This window comes from Lissotriton helveticus, chromosome 1_1 (assembly GCF_964261635.1).
Source record: "Lissotriton helveticus chromosome 1_1, aLisHel1.1, whole genome shotgun sequence".
NCBI lineage: Eukaryota > Metazoa > Chordata > Amphibia > Caudata > Salamandridae > Lissotriton > Lissotriton helveticus.
Window position 1 is genome coordinate 2,014,607,608 of NC_136057.1, and position 24,780 is coordinate 2,014,632,387.

Consider the following 24,780-nt stretch of genomic DNA (forward strand, 5'->3'; position numbering starts at 1 on the left):
GAGTCAATGTGTGACTTCATTGCTCGCATTCGGCGCCTAGCCCGGTATTGCGAATTTGATGCGTTCAATACCCAAGACGCTCTGCGACTGCGCATTATTGAAGGGTGCCAGTCAGAATCACTGCGCCGCCGATTGCTGAAGAAACACTAAACGCTTGAAGAAATAGAGGAACTCACTCGCATTAATGATCAAGCGGAAGACCATGCCAAGAAAATGGAAGCCAGCAAGTCCGAAAAAAGGGAGCAGGCTTTCCGAATGCAGCCTTACGTGGACTCAAAGCGCCACTCCGATAGCCGCAAGTTGGGAAGACTGACGCAGACCCTCCGAGTGACATCGTCGCGCAATGGAGCCCGAAGCAGTTGGACAAGCAGACCAGCCTCGAAATGCTACAGATGCGGACAGGACTACCCACACTCAGGGCAGTCAAGTTCAGAAACGGCCAAGTCAAGTTCAGAAACTCGCCACCATGCACGAGCAGTGCGAGGAAGGAAAAGCCGCTCATCCAGTTCATCGAGGTCGAGCGTCTAGTCAGTCAACTCATACAGATCTCAGATGTCGACATCCCGGGAATCGTCGTCTCCCGCACCTGTGTCACAGGACAGGGACGAATACGTGTGTATGGTGTCAGACCCCGACAGATTGAAGAAATACCCAAGACTGAACATTCAAATCGGCAGTCAACCTGCCAAGTTCGTATTGGATTCAGGAGCATCCCTGAACTACATATGTGCCATGGAATATCACAGCATGAAACCTCAGCCAAAACTGGAACCAGCTGCTGTCCGAGTTTACACCTGGATGTCCAGGAAACCCCTACCATGCCTGGGACAGTTCCTCATGACTCTGACCTACAAGGACCGACAGATCCAAGCCCACATCCATGTGATCGAGGGTCCTGACGCAGCAGATTGCCTTCTCAGTCTGCCGACAGCAGAACGCCTCAACTTGTCGAACTTTTATACACCGTGGATGACACCCCGGACATTGTCAACAAGTTCCCAAATCTCTTCAATGGCCTTGGAAAACTCAACCAGTTCAAGGTCAAGCTACACATCAATGAGCAGGTATCATCGATAGCGCAACACCACAGTAAGGTGCCGTTTCATCTGCAACAGGCCGTAGATGACGAGCTACAAGACCTGCTGACAGGACAGATATCATTGAACAATCCACAGGACCCACTCCCTGGGTATCACCTGTGGTGGTAGTGCCCAAGAAAATACAAGACAACAAAGTACGCCTATGTGTGGACATGCGTGCCCCAAACACAGCCATTGAGAGGGAACGACATCCTGGACCTCATATCCGTGATATGATTGCTCGTCTCAATGGAGCGACTGTTTTCTCAAAGCTGGATCTCAACAAGGGATACCACCAGCTGGAACTACATGAGAAGTGCCGCTATATTACCACCTTTACCACCCATCAAGGCCTGTTCTGATATAAACGCTTACATTTCGGAATATCCTCAGCCGCGGAAATCTTTCAGGAGGCCATCCGGCGGGTAATCCAGGGTATCCCAAATGCTTTCAACTACAGAGACGATATCCTAGTCTTTGGGGAAAACCAAGCGGAGCACGATAAAGCCTTAGACCGGGTGTGCCACGCCCTACTCAATGCCAACCTTACACTCAATCCGGATAAGTTTGAATTCCACAAGTCCACGCTAAAATTCTATGGACATATCTTCTCCAAAGATGGCATGAAACCAGACCCGGAGAAAGTGTCTGCCCTTGCGGACACTCCACAACCACAGGGCATCAGTGACCTCCGCTCCTTCCTGGGGATGGCGAGCTATTGTGCCCGCTACATTAAGGACTATGCTACCATCAGCTACCCACTCAGGGAACTCATCCAACAGGGTCAGCAATTTCTGTGGTCACCCGCGTGTGAACACGCGTTCAATAAAATCAAGAAGGCCGTGAGCACTGCTATCAATTTGACGTATTTCGACACCAAAAGAAAGACCAAAATCACTGTGGACGCTAGCCCTGTGGGTCTGGGCGCCATCCTGGCACAGTATAACAATGAAGCAGACCAACGGCATGTAGTTGCCTATGCCAGTCGTAGTCTCACTGACACGGAGAAGGCCTACTCTCAGCCCGAGAAAGAAAGTCTTGCAGTCGTATGGGCTTGTGAACATTTTCACCTGTTCGTATACCGGAAACACTTTACACTCATCACCGACCACCAAGCACTTATCACCATCTTTGGCAATCCGCAGGCGAAGATGCCTCCACGAATAGAAAGATGGGGTCTACGCCTGCAAGACTACATCTACACCATCGTTCATAAGCCTGGAAAAGCGGAAAACCCAGTGGTCTACATGTCAAGGCACCCACAGTCCCACACGCTAGAACGATGCTCTGTAGCAGAGGAATACATTCACTTAGTCAATGCATGCCCTCCGGCAGTGCCCCTAGAAGCCATTTGCGAAGCTTCTGCTCAAGACCTTACCGTTCAGGCCATCATGGTCCGGATAGGTGCTAACTCCTGGAGACATCTGGACAGCAGCCACCGGGACGCGTCTGCTGGTGCTCAAGAACTCGTGGCATTCAAACATGTCCAAGAGGAACTGTCAATCAGCACGGATGGTCTATTGCTGAGAGGAGGGAGGATAGTCATTCCTCAGCGACTGCGTCAAGGGGTCATCAACTTAGCTCACGAAGGACACAGAGGAGTTGTAGCCACCAAGAAAGCACTTCGGGAACACGTCTGGTTCCCATCACTCGATCAAATGGTGGAGGCCCCACTCAAGGACTGCGCCTCATGTCAGTTAGTGGGTCGAGATGAACCACCGGCCCCTTTGCAGATGTCGGAACTACCTGATGGGGTGTGGCAACAAATGGCTATAGATTTCTTCGGGCCATTAAAATCAGGCAGATACACCATCGTCATTATGGATGAATACTCCCGCTTTCCCATCGCTCATCAATTGTGCTAAAAAAAAGCGACGGCTGTCATCCCCGTCAACGACGAAACATTCGCAGCATGGGGAATCCCCATAGCAGTGAAAACAGATAACGGACCACCATTTAACAGTCATGAATTTGCCAAGTTTGCAAAACATCTCAATTTTAAACATCGGAAGATTACCCCTTCATGGCCTCAAGCTAACGGCATGGTTGAGCGATTCATGGGGACCGTTAAGAAGACGGTTCAGCAAGCAGAACTCGCTCACCGTGACATACAGCAAGCGCTGAACAAAGTGTTGCGAGCATACAGGACCACGCCACACAGTACCACGAACCAATGCCCTGCCACCCTGATGCTCGGGCGAGTTCCTCGCACGCGGCTACCTGCGTCAAACACAGTCATGCAATCCCGAACCGTGACAACCGATCACGACACTCTGGTGAAACTGGACCAGGAAAAGAAGTAAAAAATGAAGGGCTATGCTGATCAGCGCAGGCACGCACGACTGAGGGACATTCACGAAGGAGACTGGGTGCTGGTAAAGCGGGACCGTAAGACGAAGGCAGACAGTCGATACCTCGCTCACCTGCTGCGAGTCTCCAGTCGAAAGGGGACTATGATCACAGCTGAGTCGGAAGACAAACGGATAACCCGAAATATATCCCACTTCAAGAGGTGCAATCCCTCTGCTCACACTCTACTCCAAGACTGTGGTTCCAGTACCGACTTGTCGAGCCAAGGAGGAAACAGTGATGGGTCACGTCCCAGCTCAGTGACACTAGAAGACACCAGGGACTGCCATACTCCTGAACGGGCGCAAACCAGCCGCCCATGAAGAATAACCAGGCGACCTGTTCGACTCATTGAAGAACTCTGAGAGACAGTAAGCAAAATTGTACAAAAGGGGGAGGTGTCATGTCGTCCTGCCTGACCCTCGTCTGTGTACAGGGCAGGCGGAGACGGAGACGGAAGGGGAGAAGCCGGGAAAAGGAAAAGAGAGTACAGGGACGAGAGAGGAGGAATGAAGACGTATTGCCCGCAGCTCCGATGTGCGTCTTCCTTGGGGGCGGGGGGGGGTTAATAAACAGTTCACTTCCTTATTTCCCAACACAGTGGGGTTCGACCCAAGTTATCATCATCAAGAGCGCATTTTAGGAGACAGATGCCAACTGCCAACCACAAACTCCTCAACATTCAACGCCCTACAAGTACTCGTATGTTGCTGTATGGTATGTAGTGCTAAACCAATCCATTACCTGAATCTAGGCGTCAGTGTGCAACGGGCATCACCGGCAGAGAAGAGTTAGAAACTGTGTTCCAAACTATATAAACAGAGTACACATCCCTCTTAATTTTAAAACACTAGTAACCGGTGCCGGAGGGCAGAGGTGAAAATTAATTCCACTGCATTCTCCTCCAGCTAAGCAAGTCAAATCGTAATACAGCAGGACCAATTCACAAAATAAAGTGGAAAATCTGCGCTCGTTAAAACACTCCTTCGAATGGGTGCAGATTTGCTACTTTACGCTGTTCACAAAGATTGCTTCTAATACACTGGGGAGGCCATGCCAATCACAGGCTACAAAACAATCGACTGGCAAGGTCATGTGACATTTTAGGAGTCACTACTTCCAAACGCAAATTTTTACCTTGGGTATAATTACACACTGAGGAAAGGCGGCATCAAAACGCATTTGTATTTTTAGCATGCAGAAAACCCCTCCTTCACACCCCCATGAAGATTGGGGAGGGTCCCCTCACCTTCGCACCCCGGAAAGGGTTTAATTTCAGCCGTTTGCTGGAGCCAATCTAATCGGCTCTAGGGTGGGAAAGGGCTTGGAAAGAGATGTTATTGGCTGAAAGTTAATGAATTTGGGTTTTACAAACTCCCATGTCAAACTGCCTTCCTGCTCCTCTCATTTCTGTGTTCTTGTGGTCAGTTATGACGTTAATTACCGAGTGCCAAGTGCATTTCCCTCTGCTAAGTATCATTTTTGTGACCATCAAAATATGTTTACGATCAAAAAGGGCTTTATGAATCAGGCCCATTACATTTTTTACATCGCTTGCTGAGCATCGTTCTGCTAGTTACACTGAGTGCTTTATGTGCTGCTGGCTGACACGCTTGATGTGAGTAAGTGGCACTTGTCCTAGATTTGGTTACATCTCCAAAAGGAAAAAAACAGACCCAGCAACTTCAACCAATTTCTACTTCGAGAACCTCAGACCAAGCAATAGCAAGCACCCGCGTCAATTATTTACAGTCTGCTCTCAAAGGCAAGAGGTCACTGCCTTCGCAGTAAAAAGTTAAGCAGAAGAGCAGTACCTCCCAGGCACAAAACACCTGCTCCACCCAGGGAGATTCCATGGCTTGCGAGGCCTGCTCCAGGAGAGAGCCCCGCTGAGCCACCCAGACATTACACTGAAGAAGCACTTCTTGCATGCTAGACCCGAGCTCTACCCTAAATATAGGGTTGCAAGGCCTGGAGCTGGCTGTGGAGCAAGTCTCGAGGCGTTACAGTCAGGAGCATCTAAGGGGGTGAGTCCAGTTGTATTTCCGTGTTTTAACAAGGAGCACAGTGACCCACCGCGCGCCTGCGTGTTTGTGATCACAGCCTTCAGCTGCCATAAATCGCACTTCAGTCACCGAGTTAAAGTAAAAATGAAACAGACAAACAAACGAAGCGTGGTGTCCCTGAAGCGGGCGCCGCGCTCCAAATGAAAGTTAAAAAAAATAATAATATACAGAGCGCGGTGTCAAGATGCAGCGCTCCACCTCAAACTTTTAAAAATCAAATGTAAACTGAGCGCGGTGTCCCTAAAGCGGGAGCCGCGCTCAGCATGCACATACTACAAGCTGTCACCATCACGCTTTCACTTTAATGAAAACAAGCATTGGCTGCGCGGCCATGAAAGTGACACGGGCGCGGCCAAGAAAGTTAAAGTGATCGCAACAAAAATAAACAGGGAAGCTTAGACAAGGGGAATCTGCGGGGTTTCGGAGTGTCTGCCTGGGGCAGTTCTGACAGAGTGGATAGGAAACCCCCGAGATTCCTTAGCTGCCGGTCTCCATTGGCCAGTATGTAAATACGTATGAAGTGGAATGCATTCGAGAACCTCCCTGCTTCTGGAGAATTTGACAAAACCCACCTTCTCTACTCAGGAGTTCACAAAGTGAGATGTCTGTCCTTCCTGAGATGTATTCTACAGTGCACACACCAGCTGTACGTTCTTGAGCCATTCCGATCTTGCGGTGAGGGAGTGGGGTCGCTCTGTGGTGAGTAAGCGTGGGCGTAAAATCCATTTTGTTCGCGGATTTTTGGCAAATTCGCGAATCGTGCAAATTTGCCCAAAAGTCCGCAAATTCGCAAGCTGCGGATTTTTTTGCTTGGTCGCGCTTGAAAAATACAATATCACGCACGCGGCATTGACTTACCGTGATTCTGAGTCCGCCGAGTTGTTTTTCTCCCGGTTTACGTGTGCTGCGCCATTTTGGATCTTGCTGCATGATCGCGCGAGAGTTTTTCGAACGCAATCACGTCATCGCGGCTCGCCATCTTGCACAGTGAGAGTTTGACAACGCGAGTACGTCATAAGGGCCCGCGATTACGCATTGCGGGAGTAAACAATGCCGAACACGTAGATGCGGCGCGCAGCTGACTTCCGGCGGGAGATTTGAACAGCTCGCTTTCCCGAAATTGCAATTCTGCACAAGAAATCCACCGCAGGAAGCATAAACCTTCTGAAAATGATGATTTTGATCAGAATAACTCCTCAGATTGACATTTGGCTGCACTTTTTGGCGCAAGGAGTCCATTTTGGGGGGTGGGGGGGTGGGAGGAAGGAAGTGCCCAGAGTCTCCAACTTCCTGTTCCTGTCCAGCAGGCTCCTCCCAGTGCTTTGTCCATGTCCTGGTCACTTGATTTGGATCTGGAGCTGGAAGGATTACTTTTTGTGGCTGCTGCTGGATATTTGTATTTGAGGACTTTTTGGACTTTGGATCACTTTTGGACTTGAGATTTTACAAGTAAGTTGGTGTTGTTTGTTTGGGGCATTGCAGTTGCTGCAACTACAGTTTTAAAACTTTTTTCACAAGTTTAAAACAATATATATTGTAGGTAGCCACAGTATCCAGTAGGTCCAGGGTTAGTCATGGGTGCATGATACAACTGTTTCTGTGATTTGTTTTTTAACTTAATTCTCATTTATGTCATGGAATTTTAGCTCACTGTTATATGTTGATTTTTTTTGTATTTTGGGGTGCCTGTAAAGCCTCACTAGCCACTAGCCCCAGGAGTAGTGAGTGGTGCATGGACCAAGTCTTTCTGTGGGGTGTCTTGAATTTAAACATCATTGAGGGCATGGATGTCATTGGACTGTGGTGATTTTTGTGCGTTTTTCGACTTTGGGGTGGTGTTGGGGCCAGGCCATGAGGGTGGAGACCATTTTGAGGCCTGGTCCAGGCGGGGCCTGACCATGTGGTGGGGGTCAAGGGGCCAGTTTGAAGCCAGGCAGTGTGCTCAGGCCTGCACCGAGTTTGCCTTGCTTTCTTCCATTAGGCCCAGGGGTAGTGAGTGGTGCATGGACCAAGTCTTTCTGTAGGGTGTCTTGAATTTAAACATCATTGAGGGCATGGATGGCATTGGATTGTGGTGATTTTTGTGTGTTTTTCGACTTTTTGGGGTGTTTAACTGATGTTCCTCTGGCTTCCATTGCTTGTAGGTGCACAAGAGAACCACCAGTGCCAGGAAGAAGTCTTGCAGCGGTGTGTGCAGCACAAAGTCACGTGACGTCACGTGTGGCCACAGACAAGACAACTCTGCAACTCGTGCAACTGCGGCCTGCTGTTCTGACATCTGAACAAGATGGCCCCAAAGAAAGGTGGCCGCATTGCCACAGCGAAAAAAGTTGCCAGTGCCACTGCCAGTAAGAAGGAGCAGAAAAAGCAAGTGGCACCAGCTACCAAGGAGACTGGTGTGCCCACCAACACCTTTTTTTGGGGAAAAAAAACTACGCCTGCAGCAGCAGCTGTGTCCGCCGGGGACCAAGCTGGAAGCAGCACCTCCGCTTCATTGGACTGAGTGCCACAACGCCAAGTTAGGTCCAAGACCATGAGTGCTGCTGCGGCAGCCACTTTGGTTGTTATATCACCATCGACCAGTGATGTTGGCTCATCACAAGAAAGTACCATCCAATCAACGGCGGGTGTAACTCAGCTGACGAGTGTTCAACAACCACAGCCACAACGACAACCACAGGTGCAACTAGTACAAGCGCAAGTTCATGGGCAAGGAGAGGCGCAAGGAGAGGCGCAAGGAGAGGCGCAAGGAGAGGCGCAAGGAGAGGCGCATGGAGAGGCGCAAGGAGCAGCACAACTGCCTACAACGCTTGTTCCTCCAGAAGTAGGGGCACATCAGGAAATTGATATTCAAGTGGAGGTATCATCCAAGGAAGCCACTCCTCCTGTGGATGATCCATTGTCTTCCAGATCCCCAGCAAGAAAAAGGTCAAGGAGGGCTACTACTACTACAAGTTCTTCTTCAAGCCCCCTTCATTCTGATGACCTTGATCCTGATTGGAACCCACAAATGCAGTCTGAGAGTGAGGCACGCCATGAGCCGACAAAGGTAGCTAAGCCTAAAAGGAAGGTTCCCGCAAGGCTTCGACTTATGTGTGATGACGACGAACAAGAAGTGGTGTCTTCTGCTGCTGATGAACAGTCTGACGACGACCCAGTCATCACAGACGTCACTCCAGCCCCAGCGGGCATGCAGCAGACAGACATTTTCACCCTATCCCGAATGGCTGCTGAGCGGGATGTGGGCGGCGTGGCACTGGTACCACCACCAACGCAGTTAACTACAACACCAACACGACCTACAGCTTCCATCTTTTTTAGTCAGAAGGGCCGGCAGGGACCTCCATCCAGCTCGACCTCCGTTACCTCAAGTAGTGGTGCTGTAAATGAACAACAGAAACAAATTCAGCCACGCCCATCCTCCACTTCATCTGGCATTGAAAGCAAAGTAGCACCTCCACCACCAGCAGACATCCCCAGTCCCCAGTTTGGGACTTCTTTACTGTTAGCGAAAAGGCGGAAAACATGGTTGTTTGTTCGATTTGTAAAGTATTAGTTAGTCGGGGTAAGCTTGGTACCAACTATGAAACCGGAGGCCAGAGAGGTCATCTCAAAAAACACCACCCTATCCAGTGGTATGCGCACCTAAGTAGGATCCAGGAAGTCCAAAGTAGAACTGATCCAAATGTATCCATTCACATTGCATCTGATGCTGACGAGGGGCTGATTGTGCAGGGGGGGTGGGGGGGAGTCAAGAACCGACCGACATTTTTTCTGGTACACCCGGTACCCCTGGCAGCAGCATTGCAGTGGTAGCGCCCACACCCTCTACCCCTGCAACATGTATGAGGCACACTAAGAGTCTGGGAGAGACACCAATGCAAAAAACTACATCAATGAGCCTAACTGGTTTGAAGTCTGCATCATCATCATCATCACGGAAAACGGCCCAGCCCACCATTAGCAGTATGTTTTGGTCGGATGCGCCATTTGAACGCAACCACCCAACGGTACGTCTGTATAACGCAAAGCTGGCTAAAATGCTAGCGCTGGACCTTCTCCCTTTCTCTTTCGTGGAAGGGGTGGGTTTTCTTGAATTTGTGGCAACAGTCTGCCCTAAATGGAAGGTTCCTAGAAGGTCCTATTTTGCCAGAGTTGCTGTTCCAGCACTACATCAAGATGTGCTGGAGGTGATTGGCGCAGCTATTCTGAAGAGTGCTGTTCACACTATCCACATGACAACAGACATGTGGACCAGTTGCCAAGCCCTTGATTACATGTGCATCACTGCACACTGGGTCTCTTTTGCAGGGGTCAAAGAACAGTTAAAACAAGCAGGTGTTGACACGGACACAGTTTTTCAAGCTACTCGCAAACATGCAACAGTAGGCATGTTTGCCATGGAGAAATCTCACACTGCACGTAACCTTTTGGAGGAGTTTAACAGGAAGGTCAATGAATGGCTGCATCCAAGAAATCGCATAGTTGGTTACGTTTCCACGGATAATGGCAGTAATATAGTTAGGGCCATGTCTGATGGTGAATATTTCAGAGTGCCGTGTTTGACGCACAGTATTACCATCGTGGTGCAAGAATTCTTGAAAAAAGAAGACACAGTCATCAAATTACTGACCATATGCCGAAGAATCTGCACACATTTCAGCCATTCTTTTAAGGCTCGAAAGCAGCTGAGGAGCATTCAACATGAACGTAAACTGCCAGTCAAAGGACTAATCCAGGAGGTGGCAACACTTTGGAACTCAACCTTTAACATGCTTGAGCGTCTGTCTAAGCAGTGGGGGGTAATAAATGAGTATGTCTATAAACTGGGTTCTACTCAGAAAGACACAAGGCTAGAGTTGGAGGAGTGGAAGCTAATTGTAAGCCTGACAGACATGCTTTGTCCTTTTGAGTTCTTCATGCGTGAAGTCAGCTGGGAGGACTGTTCTTTGGGCAAAGTTATCCCATTGTTGGTCATATTAGAGCACCAACTGAAGGACGTGTCTTCACGTTCAGAGATGATGCTGAAAAGCGAGAAGCATATGATTTGGCGGAGAAGGTATTAAGGTGCCTACTTCACAATGAAAGGCTTAAAAACATACATACAGAACAACATTACATTTGTGCCACTATTCTGGATCCACGGTACAAAAAGGCAGTGGCCAGCAAAGCATTCATTCCTTTTGATGAAGCAGATGTTTCAAAGTACAAACATTGGCTAGCTGTGTCAGCCACTCGGTTTGAAAAAGAGCGGCAGAAAAATTTTCAAGGAGGCAGCACAAGTACAACTGAATCAGCAGGCCAGCCGGCGTCAAGTTCCACTACTGAATCCGTGGCCGAAGGGAGTCACTTTCCCTCACAGCCGTTAACGACACCAGCAACCGTGTCATTATACTCACCTGCACCAGGCCAAAAAAAAATATTGTCGGAAGCAGATTGGCTAACTCAGCAAGGGTTTGCTCGGTCCCCTGCTGCAAAGGCCACAGATGGTATGCAAAGTGCAGCAACCCTGGAGAACCTTGAGTCGATGGTGCAGGCCTATCTGGATGACCCAACAGAGGTCTGTCTTAATGAGAACCCATTGCTGTATTGGTATAGGAAAAGGCCTGTATTGCGACTGATCACCAACCTGGCTCTAAATTATTTGTCTTGCCCACTCGCAAGCGGGTCTTCTGAACGTGTTTTCAGTGCTGCTGGTGCCATTGTAACTTCAAAAAGGACCCGCCTCTCGCCCAAAAATGTGGAGAGGTTAACAATAATCAAGATGAATCAGCACTTCATACCACCTGATTACAAAATACATGAATGTACGCAGGAAGAAGAGGACACAGACTTAGGTGACGCGGACGGAAGTTCTTATCTGTTACCTGACCTACTCCCGTCTCAATTCATAGACTTTGAGGGCGAGCTCTACTGCCCTGACACCGAGGCCTGAAAATGACTTCCTTTTTTTTGTCTTTATTCACTTTTATTCCTGTGTGTCTTTTTGTTTTTCAACTTTTACCACAACAAAACTCTAATCACCTAATCACAACAAGTCCATCATCAGCACTGTCTTCATCTTATTTTCCTTATTGATTTGAAGGTGCCGCAGTCTGCATTCCTGAGGTTCACAAGTTCACAACTCAATCATGCTCCTCTATCCTCCTCCTCCAGACTCCCCCTATCCATTTTCCTCAAGGCAGATGGATGGATTATGGAGAATAAAGAAACTTTGTCTTCATAGAAGAGTCCCCTCAAGTGGGACTGAAATTAGTGACTGACTACATGCTTGCTGATTGTTGACAGACTTACTTCTGAAATTGACAGGAGAGGCTGCCCTGTGGGCCCTCACTTTCCGAAGAAGATGCTGACAAAAAGTAGAACATGTAATGAATAATGAGAAGATTGCATGCAGTGGACAGCAATGGCTGTCTGTCTCTGTTGAAACCAATTGCTGTTTGTTTTTTGTGAACAGCGCAATTTGCCATATTTTGAATATACCAGTATTGCAGGTTTTTGGGGGGCTCTTTGGGGGTGTTCTAGATTTGCGGTGCTGGGTCGGGGGGTCTTGGAGCACAGCTGGGAACGTCTAATTTTGATTGCAAGTGGTTTGAAGAAAATCCATGGTGGAAAAGGGGGGTTATGGCCAAGCTGCAGAGCGTGTTTGGACAGAATTGAAAAAAGGCCGAACATTTTCTAAGTGTGAGATTATGCATTTTTGCTTGTTTGGGGGGGTTCTGCTTTTTTGCGGGTGGGTTGGCGGGTCTGGGGGCATTGCTGGGAAGGTCTAATATCGGGCGCAAGTGGTTTGGAAAACATCCATGGTGAAAATGTTTTTCAGTTTTTGCTCACTTGCCTGTTTTTGGGGGGCTGTTTGGGGGGGTTCTAGGTTTTTGGGGGTGGGTTTTGGGGTCTGGGAACACTGCTGGCACAGTCTAATTTTGATTGCATTTGTTTTTAAGGAAATCCATGGTTGAAAAGGGGAGTTATGGCCTAGCTGCAGAGCGGGTTTGGACAGAATTGAAGGAAGGCCAAAAGTTTTCTAAGTGTGAGATTATGCATTTTTGCTTTTTGCCTGTTTGGGGGTGTTCTGCTTTTTTGCGTGTGGGTTGGCGGCTCTTGGGGCATTGCTGGGAAGGTCTAATATCGGAATCAAGTGGTTTGGACAAAATCCATGGTGAAAAAGTTTTTCACTTTTCAGACTTTTCGCTCACTTTCGTGTTTTCGGGGGGCTGTTTGGGGGGGTTCCTGGTGTTTGGGGGGGGTCTTTGAGCAATGCTGGGCATGCCTAATTTTGGTTGCAAGTGGTTTGAAGAAAATCCATGGTTGGAAAGGGGAGTTAGGGCCTAGCTGCAGAGCGCGCATGGAGTGATTTGGGAACTTGGCCTAAATTTTGCTAAGTATGAGTTTTTGCATTTTTGCTTTTTGCCTGTTTGGGGGGGTTCGGCTTTTTTGCGGGTGGGTTGGCAGCTCTTGGGGCATTGCTGGGAAGGTCTAATATTGGAATCAAGCGGTTTGGACAAAATCCATGCTGAAAAAGTGTTTCCGTTTTTGCTCACTTGCCTGTTTTTGGGGGGCTGTTTGGGGGGGTTCTAGGTTTTTGGGGTTGGGTTTTAGGGTCTGGGAGCACTGCTGGCACAGTCTAATTTGATTGCATTTGCTTTTAAGGAAATCCATGGTGGAAAAGAGGAGTTATGGCCTAGCTGGAATCCGCATTTGGACTGAATCGAAGGAAGGCCGAAAATATTCTAAGTGTGAGATTTTGCATTTTTGCCTGTTTGGGGGGGTTCTACTTTTTTGCGGGTGGGTTGGCGGGTCTGGGGGCATTGCTCGGAAGGTCTAATATCGGGCCCAAGTGGTTTGGACAAAATCCAGGGTGAAAAAGGGGGGTTAGGGCCTAGGGTTCGAGTTAGGGTTAGGGTTAGGGTTCTGAAATCGCTGTTTACACTTTACACATAACTTGAGGGGAAAGATCCGCAAATTTCGCACACACTTATTTATCCTTGAAAAGGAGACTCAGAGTACGCACTTTCGAAATGATGCTTGTATGTTTTGTAATACTGTCGACTCTGAAACTGAAAGTGTTAATTTTGCACTACACAGCGTACCTTATATTTTTTTCTCCGTCGTGTTTTAATATCACTTCCTGTTTTTCCATCAAAAATTACAGGCCGCCTTTTACCCTGTGCAATGACAAAAAGGATGACCTCAGGCTTAGCGAACCGCAATTCAGCATCCGCCAGGCAGGCAGTGGACAAGGGGTCTTCTGGTCCCCAACATTGATCGGCGGAGCGTCGGATGGAATGGGGGAGTACCGCGAAAGAGGAACGGCTGGATGCATGCAACTTCCCAAATTCAACAGGACAACTACAACAACATACAGTTACAGTATCCATCTTCATTTCTACTTATCTTTTAAGTAATGTTATTGATGTGAACTTCTAGGAGTGTGACTCTGTGCATTTGTTTGCTCTCTGCTTCAATTCATCCCTCCAGCCATTGTATACTTCTTTCTTTGCTATTTTTTAAACTAATTTAATGTACTAAGTGGTTTTTCTCTTGGAGGGCAGATAGGCAAGTGAAATTGCGTAGTTACTGCAGCCCTGTACTGTCACATTGTTGTTTCTTCATAGTACATTGTACAAAGTACTACTTACTTTACAGAAACCTATCCATTTAGCAAACAACTTCATGCATGCAGTAGTGCATGCAATTCCTTTATGTCCCTTAAAAGATTTATGAATAGCTTCGTATCCAAAGATTTGTTTATCTTCATTTGTTGTTTGTCCATGCTGTGTTTTTTTTCCTCTCTCCACAAAACTTTACCCACAAACCCCATTCCCATCCAAGTTTCAAACCCGAACCCTCTTCCCCCGGGCTGTGTGGTTTTCATCGAGGTGTGAGTAAATCACAACAATAATTCCACACACTTGCTGGGGAGGATAAGGTGCAAGCAACCTCCTCAACTCAATTTTAAGGCACCTAGATGAATCCTAGGATATTGTAATTCTGGGTAAAAAGACAACAATGAGTATTTTAAAATAAATTCTAAATTTCATGCCCACCATCGATTGGATGCATCGTCAACATCATCCTCCTACATGTCAAGAAGACTTGTTGTGTTACGCTGCTGTGTCACTGTTCTTGTTGTAGCCATAATCATCCATGCAATTCTTTTTTCCCCATACTTCTTCAGCATTGCTTAGGCTACTGTTCCTTCTAATACTTCTCTCAGGCCACTCAATGTCTCATTTTTTTACTTTGTTTTTCATATGCTGCTACTGCTAGTGTGGTACCACTCCTACTAACACCACAACAAGGGAATTTCGGTCCGGGATGGTGTAATCGCCATTTGCCATGCAGCCAGCGCTGTGCCTAGCTCTATTCTCAAACACGAATCACAGGTAAGATAAGCATTTTGGGGAGGTAGAAAGATGGGCTAGGATCCGGAGGAGAGACTGATAGTAGTACAAGTAAAGTACTAGTAGGCCAATTGAATTCACTAACTCTGTTAGTGGCACTTTTGAAATTTTTTGGACGTTTTAGATAATTCATGCTGGTAAGTTTGAGGAAAACCAAACGTGCCGTAACTCCCGCCCACCACCCCACAAAATAAGATCAAAGCGTACACTATGTTGAAGTATGTAAAATGAATAATGATGTATTTCCCCTAACAAAAATAAACTAGTCCCACCCCTCCCTAACCCAAACAATTGTCCATTTCAAGTAGTCCAAAAATAAATAATCCCCAACTCCCGATTCCCCCCACCCCCCAACAGTCTTTAAAAAAAGGGCAAGGGACACAGTCACTTCCGGCGGTGTTTGGGCAGGCGGTCCTTGCGGAGGTCACGGAGCTTTTTTTCTAGGTCATCCACCTTGCGCTCCTGGAAGTCCACTCGTAAGGTTAGGCGGCGCACGCGTGCCTTCCAGGCTCTGAGGGGGCCAGCTGCTGATGGTCTTGCAGCTGAGTGGCAGCGGGGGGGCTGTCCGAGCATGGAGCTGGGATGGAGGCTGCTGGCTGGTGGACACGGGGACAGTGCTGGAGGAGGTTGTTGATGTTCCCTCCTCGTTTTCCCGAGCCCACAGCCGGCAATATTCAACCCGAATGGCCTCCCTCTTCCGGGCCCTGGCCCGGACAGCCATCTCCCCTATGATGAGCATTTTGGGAGCATCTATATGAAGAAAGAAAGAAAAATAATGTAACCAATACTCTTTAACAATAACACAAAATAATTCAACAGAAAGTTGTCTCACAGTAACACTAGCAATTTGCAAGCACAGTATAACATTTTGGCATGTATCTTTCCGCCGTCTTTGTAGGCCTGTAACAGTAGGAGTTTCAGGAATTCTACTACCAGGCAGCACTATGGACTCAATACATAGTCAGAGAGTCAGAGAGTACACCAGTATTCGTTTTTTTTCTCTACTTTTGCGAAAGAAATTACTTGTACGTGTACTTGTGGTAGCCGGCATAATGCCAGCTCAGTCAACTTGCACCCAAGAAAAAGAGACACAAGCCATGATGACGCAGACTTGCATGCATTACTTTAAGCAGTATATGCAGGTGGGGATAGGGAAGCTCTTACTTTTGTATAGGGGTGGCACTGGCCATACTCGGTTACATCAAGGGCTACTGCTCAATGTAATTTATATTTCGCACTGCCCGCCCCCCCGGGCCTTCAGTACTACAAAAGGAAAATGAAGATTATTCATTTCTGATCATGTCTCCAGCCGATCACATGATCTCTTTGCTTATGTGATCCATGACTTTAGGTGCTTTATTCTGATAGATTGAGTGAACAACAGCGATAGTCCACCCATGATTAACACAGCAGAAAGGAAATTATGAACATAGGGAGTGAGTGTGGTAACCATAATTGCCGGAGGAAGGGACTGGACTTGATATAATTGTCAACTATACAATACATACACAATATATGCTGTGCTTGCAAATTAAACTACTGTACTGTTAGTCAAGGGAGAATTTCTGAACAATCACAACTTCTAGTATTTGGATTTCCTCTGCTTTGCTACTCTGGCACGGACATGCTGTTCGTACAAAGTAACACTCTTCATGCACTGAGCGTGTGCTCTACATACACCTATGCTATGTATGAGGAAGAAGATACCATCCAGGCTTCCAAAGTAAACGTCTATCATTCTTCTTAATGTCTCAACTGTAACAACTTTACTTTTTCTCAACAACCAAATAACACTCTTTTCATTTTATTTGGTAAACCACCGTCTTGACTTGCATATGAGCTTCACCCAAAATATATATTGCAATGCACACCACACATGAATTTTCTGATTGACCCACACAGGCAGTCATTTTTTCTTTCTCCTCCAACCATCCTTGCTTCAAGCAGCCATGCATCGGATTCCTTCCTATCAGCCACCTCTGCCTGCATTCAAAAACAAGTATCATTCCTTAGTCATAAATGTTACGACTCGCTCGTCCTTCCATTGACCCTAAGTTCGTTCCCTTTTCGTTCATCACATCCCTCAAGTTCATCTGATATGACTTGGCTTCACGATAAAAGTTTCCCAGCTGATTTGAAGTCAAATAGAGGGGGCCATTGCTTACTTGAGAACTACCGCCACTAATGCTATTGCTAAGTCAAGGGTGACTGTCTTCTCTGTGATTGGCTAAAAGAAATGTAGTTCTAAATCAGTAACTGTTCTTAACAGTACAGTGTACTTGTAGTAGTGTACTTTCTACTGTACAGTACATCATACACTCCTTTGCGAGCCTACTCTAAAATGTCAATAAGTAAGGAGTATAATAATAACTTACCACCGTCCGCCGCTGCTGAGCCATCACCCTCAGCTCCTCCTGGTGGCGCCGCCGCTTGAGTGGACCCCTCCGCGCTGCTGGCCCCGGCACAGGTGGAGGCAAGTGTTGCATCAGATGTTGTGACGCCTAGAAAAAACATGTCATATTTTTAGATGCCATACACCACCCCCTACTTCGTCTTGTAATGGAAGAGAAAATGTTAAACAATTTTTAATTATTGGGAGTGAAAAGAAGTCACGGTTTTGGGGAGGGTGTTAACTTATATGCTTAGCCATAACATGCAACTCTTTTTGGCACAACTGATGAATGCTTGCTCTTTAACGTGCAACATTTTTATAATTACAGACAGAACCAACTACTCCTCATCACCACCAGGAGGACTTGAAGTTCCAACAAGGTGAGGGCTCCCGAGTCCCGCACAGCTACTTCTGACCGAGGTATGTGGAAAGTCGAACTGCACCTATCATCAACAATGTCCTATTTCTCTTGTCCATACTTCTGTATGTGCAGAATAGTCCCTGAAAGACTAGCGGTATGGTATGTGCTACTATCAAATCAAAAAGACAACTACTAGCTTATTCTTGGTGGACATTGACATGTTGTTGTTGGAAATTGCCAAAGCACTAACATTAAGAAGACTGGAATAGACAGCAAGGGCAACCCAGAGGAGCGCACGGAGTGCCTCTAGAGCTATTGCTGGATCAGAGTTTTGTTTAAAACCGTTTGCCGACTAGGCAAGCTTAGCTACCTACACAGACCGACTCATAAATATTAGTAAATAGTAGTAGCACCGAGAGTGATGGTAGAGAGGCAGGATAAGAATGTAGAAACAGTCTACAAGAAGATCAAAGACTATTTTGTAAAAAATAGAGTTAGGGAAGTATAATTATATTAACAACAGAACTACTTACTGGGGCCAGCAAGAGAGCCTGCAGTGGACCGTTCCTCCTGCCCACTCTGTTCCGCCGGAGTATGGGGTGGTGCTGTCCTCTTGCCCCTGGAAGGTGCTGATGATCATGAAATAAACACAAACATGGATGATTGTTTTTTTGGAAATATTTGATTTCTTTGACCACAATCCTAAATGGTCTCGGGGAAACAAATGAGCAAGAATTGCACTACATGTATTGACCCATCTGATATGGTCAACTAGGAGGATACTAGTACAGTATTGCTGGATTCGCAGAGCGTCTACTTGGAAAGTTATGTAAATCACTAACTAAACCAACAACAAAAAGGTTCTACTACGCCTGCCAGCACTCAGCAGCACGCGACGTGACAGACACAGTCCGTCATCATGATTGCAGAGCACTAAAAAATGTCCTATTACTACTTCTAATAACAAGTCATAATATACTCAACTTGACCCTATCAATCCATCACTATCTCTTCTTCTTAGTGGCAGCAGGAGTACAAAGGAAGGACTAGACTTGAGTCTCTAGTCTCCCTAGCATTACGCAGTTCTGTAAAGTACTACACTCATAAATATTCAGGCCAAATGAGCACAAAGTTACAAACAAGTAAAAATAGTAGCAACACCACTGAGCAGGCAAGCACCTGCAATCACAGAAGCTATTTAAACGTTAATTTACCTGCAATGTAATCGAAATGGCAGCATTCTTGCTCTTCGGGAAAAACATATATTAGCAATATAATAACACAGAGCAGAAGAAAACAAAGTAGTTATTAAATAGCTACTCACCAAGGCCAGGGATCTCCACATCGAGCAGGTCCTGGTCGCGGTCAAGGAGGTCCGACCACCGGTGCGTCGCTTGCTGGTAGGTGCGCCGGACCCCTGACACCCTCCGCATGGCCCGGCACACCTTTCCCCACAGCTGGGGACGCTCCCGGAGGCCATAACCTGACGCGAGCCTGCCCCCTGCTGTCACGGTCTTGGGGAGATGGCGCTGCACATAAAAAATCTCCACCGTGCTGAATATCTCCCAGGCCATCACTTCATCCCCTCGTAACCGCCCGCAAGGGAGCCGGGTACGGGGTGGAGGACCCTTCCCGGCTCCCTTTGCCATGGTCCTGTACAGCAGAAAGAAAAAAAAAAAAAGAAAAGAATAGGGAAAAAGTAAAGAAAAAAAAAGTTTAAAAAAGTAGCTTTAAAAGTAACGAAAAGTTTAAAAAAACACAAAAATATAGACCTAGAAAAAAAAGGGATAGATATAGAGTAGAAAAGATCCAAAAAAAGTCCAAAGAAACCAAGGATTGCACAGATGAAAGGAGGATTACGAAGCATGCACAGAACCATGGCAATGAATGAAAAACAAGATGGTCGCGCCCATTGAGGACCGCGTGGGTAAGTTTGCGCGATATTTCGCCCGCGAGCACGCGAAAACACCTGCGAACACGTAATCGCACGCCGCATACGACACAAGCATGCAACTAGCGCCCCGAAACGGAAACACGTCACGCAAACAAGATGGCCGCGCCCATACACTACCGCATGGGTAACCTCGCCGTGCAAGCGGCCACGAACACGCAAAAAGCCCCGCGAACATGCAGAAAACCAAAAATCCGCAAATTCGCGGGTTTTGCAGATTGCGAATTCGATTTCACACGAATTCGCGGATCGCGAATTCGCAAATTTCGCCCATACTTAGTGGTGAGGGAGGGGGAGGGAGTTAAAGCGCAGGCGGGCTGAAATTGAAAATGCACGCGATCTTGCGGTGAGGGAGGGGGGTGGAGTTGAAGCGCAGCAGGGCTGCTGGAAAAGAAGCCAAATGGCAGCTGTGCACGATAGCAGCTGCCTCGTGAGAAGAAACATATCAGACGTTGCTCTTTTGTGGCACCGAGCGCTGGCTCTCAGGCTGTGCAGGCGCTTTTTTAAAAAGTGAAAATGCACGCGATCTTGCGGTGAGGGGGGGGGTTGCTCTGTGGTGAGGGAGGGGAAGGGATTTATTATTTATTTATTTGTGCAATTTTATATAGCGCGAACTTTACCCGAAGGTGTCAGAGCGCTTTACATAGGATCCAGTTGAAAACATAAGGACTGACGGTTACATGCGTAAAAATTATTGCTAATTTTTGCATTACATAAGAACCAGATGAAAGCATACGGACTTAGGATTACATGCGTTACAAAAAAAAGGTACAAACAGAAAAAATTGCAAATGTACAAGAGATAAAGTCCCACAAGGAGGAGATACAAATGGATATACTCAAGGCCTATACTAGTGATATCTCTATCAACATAGGGAGGGGATACAAATGGATATACTCTAAGAGTCACATAGGAATGGTAGAGAGCACAGCGGACTACTGCATATACTAGTGCTTAGAGTTATCTCTATATACATAGGGAAAGGGTAAGATTGGATATACTCTAAGAGTCACATAGGAATGGTAGAGAGCATAGCGGACTACTACATATTCTAGTGATTAGAGTTATCTCTATTTACATAGGGAAGGGATATGACTGGATATACTCTAAGAGTCACATAGGAATGGTGGAGAGCACAGCGGTCTACAGCATATACTAGTGATTAGAGTTATCTCTATATACATAGGGAAGGGATAGACATGGATATACTCTAAGAGTCACAGAGAAGGGCAGGCAAGTGAGAAAAACGAGAGAGGGAAGCAGATAGTGGTGAATAAGACAGAGAGGAGTGTGTCAGAGGCAATAGGAGAGACAATAGGAAAGTCGAAAGGACAGAGGGGGAGGTCAGAGAACGCTAAAATGGCGGAGGAGAAAGTTAGAAGAAGAGGCAAGTCATACAGAGAAAATGGCGGGGAGCACGAAGGTCCAAGTCTGAAAGTCCAGGAAAAGGGCTGACAAAGCCAGCAGGTCCAGGGGGAGAAGGGCAGTCCGCAGCAAAGTCGCATCCTCATCGTTCAAGAGGAGCTGGGGCAGAGGAGATCAATCCGGAGACCAGAGGGTCAGGGAAGAAAGATGCCCGGGCAGAGATGGGAGGCAGCACAGTTTGAAGCAAGGTTTGAAGGGAAGGAGGGGCCTCTCACCAGAGCCCAGTTAAGTACAATGTGGGTGGTGGCGTCAAGCGTGTGGGGTGAAGGCCGAGTTGACGCTATGGATGCGGTCGCGCTGGTTCCCAGAGAGTTGTGTGTGGGTACATTGGCCCTGGGATGCGTTGACGTCCCTGGAGCCTGTGGCTACCGGTCGTAGAAAGCGTGTCCCACAAGGGCGCCATCTTGGAGTCAGGCACCGTTGGCACGAAGCAGCGCGGTCAGCAAGGGGGGGGGGGCACATCTCTGCTCTCGGGCCCAGGCCCGTCTGTTGTGGAGAGCGGAGGTATGGCCCCCGGAGCTGGTGAGTGAAGATGGCCTCGAGGCGGCGCCGTCGTCGTCGTCAGCAGAGGGCGCCGCCGTCAATCACCGGCCGTTTTCTGGTGTGCCCCCTGGAATACCGCAGAGTCTCGGTGGGTGGCAGCGGGGGGCGCGGCTAGAGCCCTACGTACCGCTCGAGTGTCCAGTGCCTGTCAGATTCGCATCCGGCAGGACGCCATAGGCTCCGCTCCTCGTCCTTGTCGAGCCCGGGCTGGTAACGGGCGGCCGCCATGTTGGGTCCGAGGCAGGGATCGGTATCAACGCCGCTCCAGTGGCACCAGCAGCGATCGGGGCAGCCCTGCAGGTGCCCCACACCTTCCGCTTCAGTTAAGAAGCGTGCGCATCGCGGAGGGCTTCCTAAGGACGCTGGGCTCCGGGCCGGAGCAACGCGCGGACCGGGAGCCGAGACGGTCCACGTCCGTCCGTCTCGGCTCCTCCCCCAGGGATTTAAAGCACGGGCGGGCTGAAATTGAAAATGCACCCGATCTTGCGGTGAGGGAGGGGGTGGAGTTGAAGTGCGGCCGGGCTGCTGGAAAAGAAGCCAAATGGCAGCTGTGCATGATGGCAGCTGTGCACGACAGGCGCACGCTTGTGCGCATGATAGTAAGCTGGTGGCCTGCAAAGTAGCACTTTTCTAAGCAGCTACTAAATGTCTCGCCAGAGTAGCACATGTGCTGCCTCAGGCTAGACCTAAAAATGGGCCTTAAACTCCCAGGTTTTGTAGTAAACACACAGCTAGAGTTGGGGAGCATTGGGCCTGCAGCAAAATTGATGGAAATGTCCCTCTTCAGAGACACAATATTTGGATTAGCCTGCTTTGCTCAGTTAACTGCTTGAACGTGCACCTCGAGGAAACATGCTTTCAAACACTTGCACTGCTGTGAGCTTAGCACTTTACCTGCACTTTCGTGAACACATTACATTACAATAAAATACCCTCAACATTACTTACAACTCGGCTACTTTTTCTTTTGTATTTCCTATTTCAAAAGATCCGGTCACAAAATAAACATACAAAACCAAAAAGGTCTCTGGGTCTCCCTCTCACACTGCATTGGCATAGTATAAAGAATGTCAAACCTACTGGCTTTGCCAGTGCTGGTTCAATTTTGTTTTTCATCACTCAACAAGTTCAGCATTTCGAAGCTCTCTTCTTTGCTTAGAATAACACAACTCTTTCATAAATTAGAAAGTTGTACCTGTGATTTGGTCTCCTGGACTAAATATTGTAGATGAAACTGTGATTGTGTAAGGGGCCTGCGAAGTCTGTGGGATGCTGCCACCGTGATTGGGTAACAAGGAGTCACAGACCTCAGCGACCTGCCCGTTTGGATAGCAATGTATCATCACTAGCAGGTAAGAGCTCATTCCGACAGCAACGAATACAAAGTCCCTCATCTGGAAAAGAAAGAAAAACACACTTTAGAAGGAACTGCGTGCGGCACATGCATATTTAGTGGTTCATAATTTTAATTATATTTTCTGCTTTCTGTTGTGCTTATAACATTTGAGTTTAAAAAATACAAATTGAGAAATAATTGCTGCCCCGATTAACTATGACAAGCAGGGAAGCGAGTGTTCAAATTTCCTAATGGGGCAGAGATGTAAGACACACACGTTTATCTCAGTGGCATAACCATAAGTGTTATAATCAAGGGAGAAAGGATCACTTGTCCTGATCAACCTTAGGTCTGCAGGATGGTTGGGGGGGATTTTCTGTCCCAATATTAAGACCCTCATGCACGTGATGGGTATGGTGGTGTCTTGAAGCGGTATATCTTGATTCTTCGCTTATATTTCACGTGTGTGCATAATCATTAGGTCTACTTAGGTTATGCAGCCTCCACCAGGAGGATTTTACCCAAGGTTGGTGCAGTAGTGAGCCAGAGATAAAAAGACCAAAAACCAGGGAGACAAAAATTTTAATAAGTCTGATTTTGGGTCTGGTAAACTCAATAGTAGTGCATCCGGTTTTACTGGTTTATGAGTTACAGTTGCACTTTGAGTAAAAAGGGGGTTAAAAGATTGGTCGACATTTTTCTGCCTCAATTGCCTTATTTCTAGGACTTACGGGCATTCATCAGGACCGTGAAATAACGTGCAAAAAATATAATACAGTGTTCAGAAGTGAGAAGAAAAAGGTTATTGACCTGTTCCTATGTCTTGGAGGTCTTATGGTACCTCGCGCATTACTTATGCACACTTCCTTCAGCCGGTAGAGATATTGGAGCGGGCTATTGCGCCTCGTCCTCAGCTTGCTGTTGTGTGCGCTGCTCTGCTCTTACCGAACCGGTTCGGTCAGAGCAGCGCGCACAACAGCAAGCTGAGGACGAGGCGCAATAGCCCGCTCCAATATCTCTACCGGCTGAAGGAAGTGTGCATAAGTAATGCGCGAGGTACCATAAGACCTCCAAGACATAGGAACAGGTCAATAACCTTTTTCTTCTCACTTCTGAACACTGTATTATATTTTTTGCACGTTATTTCACGGTCCTGATGAATGCCCGTAAGTCCTAGAAATAAGGCAATTGAGGCAGAAACATGTCGACCAATCTTTTAACCCCCTTTTTACTCAAAGTGCAACTGTAACTCATAAACCAGTAAAACCGGATGCACTACTATTGAGTTTACCAGACCCAAAATCAGACTTATTAAAATTTTTGTCTCCCTGGTTTTTGGTCTTTTTATCTCTGGCTCACTACTGCACCAACCTTGGGTAAAATCCTCCTGGTGGAGGCTGCATAACCTAAGTAGACCTAATGATTATGCACACACGTGAAATATAAGCGAAGAATCAAGATATACCGCTTCAAGACACCACCATACCCATCACGTGCATGAGGGTCTTAATATTGGGACAGAAAATCCCCCCAACCATCCTGCAGACCTAAGGTTGATCAGGACAAGTGATCCTTTCTCCCTTGATTATAACATATCCTTTGGAAAATGAAAGGGTCAATATTCCATCTCCCCCACTTCTGATTAGAAGATAACCATAAGTGTGTCACAAGACATGGTGCTTTGGTACTTATATGGCACTGAGGAAGCCACTTGGCAAGTACAAAAGAAGTTTTTAAACCTCAGGGCACAAAACAAAGTTCCTCTAACATCATTGTTCAGAAACATGTCACAGAAGCTCTAAGATGTCATTACCTCTTCTCTTACAGAAATCCACAGCTTATTTGCACCAAGCATTTTTTGCATCACATTTTCT

General features: G+C 47.2%; 1 protein-coding gene across 2 annotated transcripts in view; it reads right to left on the reverse strand.

The window, feature by feature from the left end:
* Positions 1-24,780, reverse strand: part of LOC144776241 (putative ferric-chelate reductase 1) — a 605,038-nt gene that overhangs the window by 466,392 nt on the left and 113,866 nt on the right. For both annotated transcript variants that reach the window (XM_078659261.1, XM_078659260.1), the window contains exon 2: positions 22,766-22,964. In XM_078659261.1, the coding sequence (XP_078515387.1) occupies positions 22,766-22,964 (199 nt within the window). The remainder of the gene's footprint in view (positions 1-22,765; positions 22,965-24,780) is intronic.